The 7490-nt window shown below is 40.5% G+C and overlaps 1 protein-coding gene and 1 non-coding gene across 8 annotated transcripts in view; both read right to left on the bottom strand.

Annotated features, from left to right (window-relative positions):
* WASHC3 (WASH complex subunit 3) overlaps positions 1-2375 on the bottom strand; it is a 97120-nt gene extending 94745 nt beyond the window's left edge. For 5 of the 7 annotated variants that reach the window (XR_005795347.1, XM_040491075.1, XM_040491074.1 and 2 more), the window contains exons 1-2: positions 2246-2374; positions 1569-1667 (exon numbers count right to left, since the gene is read on the bottom strand). Coding sequence is in view for 6 of the 7 variants with exons in the window: in XM_040491075.1 (XP_040347009.1) it covers positions 1569-1667; positions 2246-2296 (150 nt within the window). In the remaining variant the exon portion in view is untranslated. Of the gene's footprint in view, positions 1-1568; positions 1668-2245 lie in introns of all 7 variants that reach the window. The other 2 variants (XM_040491072.1, XM_040491076.1) reach the window with 1 other exon arrangement.
* A 1818-nt stretch (positions 2376-4193) lies between these two features.
* LOC121041173 (U6 spliceosomal RNA) lies at positions 4194-4299 on the bottom strand. Its single transcript, XR_005795599.1, has one exon. It is a non-coding gene; the product is annotated as a U6 spliceosomal RNA (small nuclear RNA).
* Between the last annotated feature and the right edge of the window lie 3191 nt (positions 4300-7490).

Raw genomic sequence — 7490 nt, 5'->3', positions numbered from 1 at the left:
CATAAATATCCAAACTGCTAAAATATGAATTGTAAACAATGAGTTATAGTCACTCATTGTAAACAGTGAGTATAGTTGACTAGAGTCAACCCTAGACCACCACCCATTAAGGAGAAAAAGGCGATAAACTACCTGTAAACTTCATGAGTTTTTGGTCAACAAACTTTTCTCTAGGGTTCAGGGAAGAACTAGGGAATAGTGAAATACTCAAAACAGTTGAGGGAAAGTTGAGAGAGGAACAGAGGGGGTTAAAGAGTGAATCAGGAGGCTCTGGTAATGCATAAGCAAGCAATAAACAAGACAGGATTATTGTTATACTGGATTTAGTCTTCAGTAAATAGCACTCATTTCCTAGGCAGTGAAAATTGTTAAGCACTACAAAGGTGAGGGGCTATTCCTGCCTCAGGGCAGCTTAATCAAGTTGCCCTCATAGCTGTGTTTGCTGGTTGTTTTATTTTTTTAACCTGGTGAGGAGGAGCATGTGGATGGAGTATTTGCTCCTCTCTGCTACCGATCCTTGAATTGTCTCTCTCCACCCTACCCTGGTATAAAAAGTGAAGGACTAAATCCTTGGCTTACTGCTCTTTAGTCAGTCAATTCTATATCCCATTTAGAGAAGCAGCAGTAGGAGATAAAACTCCTGGAAGCAAGCGCCTAGCCTCTGGTGCTTAGATAAAATATAATGAACTGAGTCTCTTACTCTATCATCATCATAGTTCACTTTCTTTTGTTTTAGTGAGAAGGCAGAAGAGATTTTGACTAGAGATTGTTAACTAGACAAAAATAAGATGTTATACAAATGAAAATAGTTTTCCTGTCTCCATGCAATTTTTGTTAATAACAACACGTGTAACAAAAACTACTTGCGAAAGCTATACCTTATAAATAAGACCGAATGAACTAAATACTATTTTTAGTGACTCACTTGTGTATGATCTCATTTTACTCCTCTTTCTCCTTTTTAAATCCAACTTCAACCCAGGGTTCCCATTTTCTTCCCCATTCTCTTTTTTTTGGCTTTTTAAGAAAAAACAGGGCTCCTTGAATCTGATATCTAATCCTTAAACTAGGTACTCAGTCCTCACTTCACAAGTCATTTGCTGAAAGTATTTTCATTATTTTCATAATTATATTTGATACTAAAGTTATGTTTCGAGGCTACTTCCCCAACCATCTTCTGGATCAAGAAATGTAAAATAATTTTAATATAGACTGAAAACTATGTGTATGTAAAAATATACATCTCTGGCGAAAACATGTAAAATTTCAAAATTAAAAAAAATGTTTTCAATTGTGAAACCCTGTTATTCCTTTTGTTCTCTTTAGGCACATAAGCCTTACTGAACTATCTCACAAAGGCCTCTAGTAAATTAATTCAGCAGAGGTGGGGTGCAAGATTGATGATATAGAATCAAAGAGGATTTAAGGTATGTTATCCCAATAACTGGATGACAAGAGGTCATGGTACATGAGTACCTACACTGCAGTTCTTGTTTTACTCATTTGCCACCTCCAAAAGTACAAGATGATTTCTAGGCTCCTCATTAAACCAGTATCACGAGACCTACCTCCTCACAAACTGTAGAAAAGCGGTTGAGGAACTGTACAGTGTGCACCACAAATTGGTTTAGAAATGCCACCGTTCTTTTCTGTTGAATAGCTGGCACCTGTGTCATGTAAAAACAAACATGATTTGTACAGGAGGAAGTACACCGTGCAAACCCTTTGACGTCAATTATATATAATAATAATAACGGGGCATTTTTGCTGTATTATATGAGTTACTCTAAGTACTACGAATAGTCACTAACTCGTTTTCCTAAACTGTGGGGTGGGGCGTCTGATGACAGAAGCCGCAAAGTTTGAGTATGCGCTTTGGATTCACAAACGTGAACTTTAACAGATAAAAGGCAACACACATAAACACACAAAACTTGCGGGCCATATAAAAGAGGTAGGGTTAGAGGTCGCAACCTGCTCCTATCGCCGTCGTGTAACCGGAGCGTAGAGCGACTCCTAATACGGGAAGCAAAGACCAGAAAAAGTACACCACCCCTTTAAACAGATCAGGAGGGACCCCTTTTTAAGGTGAACTGTGGGACTCTTCCCTCCCGAGGGCAGGACCAGAGAGGCCCGGGGCCAGGGACAGGGTTGGATATGGAGAGGTGGTGTGTCCCTGGGAACCGAAGTTTCCTTCCCCATCCTCCTCCCAGGTCGCCTAAGTTCAACTCGGTCGTTTACAAACCTTCGTCAGGTCTATGCCTGACCCCATGAGGGGAAGCCCGTCCTCATCCATCTCCTCAGCGGGCGGGGGACCCCGGGCTCACCCACAAACCCCTCCTAGACCGGGCCCGCCCAACCCGGTAATAATGTCCAAACACCTCCCCCTAGTCCCCACCTCCAGGGCCCTTCCCACCGGAAGGAAACGCCTCCGCTTGCCAATCACGCCGCTGCTCCCGTAGAACCCGGCTCTTTGCGCGGCATTCTGGGATTGGTAGTTCAAATCGGGATTGTGACTACGTCAGACGCAAATGCGCGCGCGGGGTGGGGAAAGACTGTAGGTTTAGCAGTAAAGTCTTTAAAAGGGGGTAAAAAGAAAAAAAAAAAAAAACACTGAGTCTGGGTAAGATTATTCCTGCTTAGTCCTGTCATATGAATTGCAAAGTCATTCGTTAATAAAACCTATACATTTTTAAAATGCTGCTAAATCCTGGGTACTCTCCTTTAGGTCCTGTGGGGAATACAAAGATTGAGTCAGGTTTAGCCTGCTGCGCTGGAGAGGTTAATGCCCTGAAGCAGGACACAAAACTTGTTTCCTAAGGACTTTAAACATGAAATAAAATGTCAAATGCTACAAGTGAGGCAAAAACCGATGAAAGTGGGTTTTTTTGTTTGTTTGTTTGTTTTTCACTTAGATCATCAAAAAGGTACAACAGACAGACACCTGGACAGAATTTTGCATCAAGGGGTTTGAAGATCTTGGCTCAGATTTTGACGGTTCAGCTTAGCACCTATAGGACCTAGGAACAGCCACCAAACCAACATGTGATCCCCTTCGTTGTAATTTTCCGTCTATACAGCCACATCTCAAGTTCCAACATTCTCTGATGCCTGGGTTTCTGTAATAGCCTCTTCCTGCCTCCATCTGTGTTGCTCTAACTGAAACACATCGTAGCCATATAGTGACTGTTTAAAAGACAAACCTGATTATATTACACAGGATATAATTTTGCTTCTCATTTCTCTCACTTTAATGTGCTTACAAGGCCCTCTGTATGGCTCTTGCTCACCTCTCTAACCTCACTTCTCACTATTCCCTCCATTTAACTCCCCCAAATTTCTTTAAGTTCTTGAAACCAGGAATTGCTCTGGGAATTAAATATGTTGTCTCCTTTGCCTAGAACAATCTCCCTTGTTCCCTGACCACCCCTGCCTAACTCCTACTTATTCTCATCTCCTTTATCCTTGTTTTCAACGGTTTGAATACTGTGAACTTGGATGTAATTTTCTTTGTATTTATCCCTCTTCAAATTTGCTGAGCTCACATCTGTGGTTTGATGTTTTAAATTTTGGAATATTTTTTGGCCATTAAGTTTTCAAAACAAAGTTTTTTTCTGTCACATTTCCTCTTCTTTTCTGGAACTCCAAAATACATGTATGTTAGATCACTTGACACTGTCCAAAGTTCATTGATGCTCTGCTCATTTTTTTCTCCCTGTGCTTCAGAGTAGATAATTCTTATCGACTTATCTTCAAACTTACTGATACCTTGTTTTCTAGTGTTCAGTTTATTATAAAACTACTTATCCAATGAATTTTTATTTTAGATTTTTCAGTTCTAAAATGTCCATTTTTAGGAGTTTCTATTTTTCTCCTGAAATTCCCTGCACCCATCTTGCCCTGTATGTGTGTGTGTGTGTGTGTGTGTGTGTGTGTGTGTGTATAACCATTTTATTTAATTTATTTTTTAATTTATAACCAAGTTAGTTTTCATATAGTGCAACAATGATTTCAGGGGTAGATTCCTTAGTGCCCCTTACCCATTTAGCCCATCCCCCCTCCACAAGCCCTCCATTAACCCTCTGTTTGTTCTCCATGTTTAAGAGTCTCTTATGTTTTGTCCCCCTTTATGTTTTTATATTATTTTTGCTCCCCTTCCCTTATGTTCATCTATTTTGTATCTTAAAGTCCTCAAAAATATGGAAGCTTCACGAATTTGCGTGTCACCCTTGCGCAGGGGCCATGCTAATCTTCTCTGTATCATTCCAATTTTAGTATATGTGCTGCCGAAATGAGCACCCCTGTATATATTTTTTAAAACTAATTTATAATTGTCACTTTCAAGTTCTTATCTAATGATTCTCATATCTGGTTCAGCTATTATGTCTGCTTCTGTTGGCTTTTTCTTGATTATGTGTTATATTGCCTACATTTGGGGATGATACATAATTTTAATTTTTATTCCGGAAATGGTGGGGGAAAAAAAAGGAACAATGGAGATTAAGTGAGGAACTCTTTCAAAACCTGAGTTGAACTGGTGCTAGGCTATAGTTTTAATTAGATTGAGTTCACTTGGAATTAGCCCAACTCCTGGTCTCCTGCAAAGGCTTGAGCTCTTTATCTTGTCAATATTTGAGTTAGAGGGGAATGGTCTATGGTTTCAGAACATTTTGGTTTGCCTTTGTATTCGACTTCAGCAAGGCCCAGGAATCCAAGCACCACGAGAATGTGCAAGACTTAGTGTATTCTCTCTACTGCTGCTTTCTTAACAACCTTGGGGGTGGGATGTAGGCCTAAGTGATTTGTTTTTGTCCCTCTAGACCCGACATCTCTATAGAATTTAGTTCATTAAGCTCTTATTCCATCCACTGCTTTCCAACAGCCCCATGGAAAAGTATGATTTTTGTTTTATCTGGTCATCATTACAACAGATGTGAGAGGTTTTCTTGCATCTTTATTCATCCTAACAAGTAGCAGAAGCCTTATCGTCCTATCCTTAGAGAAGTGGATCTGCCAACATTAGGCTAACTGTTCCTCTGAATATATGCCTCTCTAGCATCCTCCGGATCACTTTATCTTAGCACATTTTAGAATTTTTTTTTAATGCTTATTTATTTTTGGGAAAGGGAGAGACAGAGTGCGAGTGAGGGAGGGGCAGAGAGAGAGAGAGAGAGGGACAGAACCTGAAGCAGGTTCCAGGCTCTGAGCTGTCAGTACGGAGTCCGACGCGGGGCTTGAACTCACAAGCTGTGAGATCATGACCTGAGCTGAAGTCGGGTGCTTAACTGACTGAGCAACCCAGGCTCCCCAATCTTAGCACATTTTATACTTGCCTGTTTGCCTAAATGTCTACTAGACTGTTGATTCCAGGCAGAGATTCTGCCTTATTCACTAGTAAGGCCCTGGCCCAATGACTGACCTAAGGTAAATCCTTAAGTATCTGTCAAATGACATTTGGGCCTAATGACCCTTGTGCTTCCATATCGTACTTGATCTTCCACTTGATCTTTGATTTAGACCGCACTCATAATTCTGAGTAAACTCATTCAATTAGCCACCCTTGAGCACAGTCCCCAACTGGCCAGCCTAGCCTTCCTCTTCAGAGCCAGGAGAGGCTCCCAGTGATAGGAAAAAAACCAAAAAACCAGACAGTCACTTCATGGTTATGTATGTCATCTGTAAGTAGTAGGCATGCATACAGATGGTATAGAACTACAGAAACATGAACTTGTTCTTAGTCGGCCAGGTGACAATTTTTTTTTTCAAACTGGTTTGGTTTCTTAAAAAAAAAAAAAAAGACAAATGTAATGCTAGATGTGATTTTTAGTTAACAGAAAGAAGACTGGCTGCTTCTCTCTGCCTCCTGGGGTCCTTGATGATTACTGCTCATCAGTCATCCACAGCTCCTGATAAGCAGTGCCATTCACAGTTTAATAACTGAATTTCCAGGACTACTACAAACAATTTATAGCTAGAAGTCTTGGCCAACTGCCAGAAATCCTCTGAAGTATGTACTTCTTCCTCCAGGCTTTCATTGGAAATGTATTACCAGGTTTCATTTACTATGGTGAATTTTGGAGGCAGTGAAACAAGTAGACTATAATGAATACTTATTTCAAAGGGCATATATATATATATATATATATATATATATAATCACCTGCATACATCCATTCAATAAAAAAATCTTAAGAATTTTTCAATGGTATGTTTGTTTTCACAGATCACTAGAAAATAACTTTAGTTTTATCATGGATAAGTTCTTAGGTAAGTGGAACAAGGAGAATTTGGTTCCTATTTTTCTTTTGCATTTCTTCCTGCTCTGCTACAGGATGAATAGAGGGGTGGGGTGTTTCTTCATAAAAGTGGGAAAATAAAATGAAATGTCTCCTATCTGTTCTCACCACCCCATCGCTCATGAAGTGATACAAATTATCTATTGGGACTTGGTTAAGGGAAGGAATTTTAGCCTAATTATTTCAAATCTGTTAAGAATTAAATGTCTTGGCTACTTATTTTAATTGTTTTGCCTTTTCAAACTTCCAGACTCAGTTGAGTTGTAGGCCTATAGCCTAGTGGCAGGGAACTGGATTCTTCTCTAGAAAGCTATCTCCAGGGAAGAGATCTAAAGGTAGTTAGGCGTCCCCAATAAAACAGCAAATAGCTTAGTAATGATCCTGCTTTCTTTGAAGGGGCCAGTGGGGGAAGCTCTCACTGTTGCATTTGTACCCACCGGTTTTAATTTATGGAGGTGACTAAGTGATGACAGAGTAATGCTATTAAGAGTTTATTCCTTACATTTCCCAAAAGAAGGGGGCACACCATGCCACACAGGGCCACAGGAAAATGCAAGATTTTGATAAGGAGGCAGACAGAAGCAGGAGCCAGGGGAAAGCACAGGCCAGAGTCTTTACTGGGGTTTCTGTGGGAAAGGAAAAGCAGGGCAGAGGAAGCATTTGAAGACTGGCCTGGCTAGTGTGAATGATTCTGGTGAGCTTTCAGGCATGGGAGCTGCCCGTAGCTCTCTGTACCTGGCCCTGAGTTGATATAGGGCAGGGGGAATGTTGGCTTGGTGTATAAGAGTTAGATAAGGGCTCCAGATTGATTGGTTTACATATGAAAAATGTATTTCCAAGTAAGTTGTTTTACTATTTTTAGGAACTAGCCAGCCCCGGAAGAGGCAGTTTCTCCTCTTGAGGTCACAAAAGCCAGAGTCTCAAGAATATAGGCAATTAAAAAATATATAGTCAATTGGCCCATCACAATTAGTGATGGATGCTAAAAAGACATATACAGAATCTAAGAAAATAGTGAGAATACTCACCTTTCAGTATGTGGATTTTAGGTAATAGTTTCAGCAAGGCACCCTACTCCTGAGTCTACAGTCTCATTCAATTTCTAGAGAAGTGATCAGAGGGGAGGGAGCAGCTGTATGGCTATGCAAGCGGTTGGGGGGGGTAGGAGGGTATTTGGAAGGGGTGTGTCTAGTT

This window comes from Herpailurus yagouaroundi, unplaced genomic scaffold (genome assembly GCF_014898765.1).
Source record: "Herpailurus yagouaroundi ecotype Mexico unplaced genomic scaffold, PumYag 182, whole genome shotgun sequence".
In the NCBI taxonomy this organism is placed as follows: Eukaryota; Metazoa; Chordata; class Mammalia; order Carnivora; family Felidae; genus Herpailurus; species Herpailurus yagouaroundi.
Note: the sequence above shows the minus strand (reverse complement) of the source record. Positions and strands in the feature narration are given on the sequence as shown.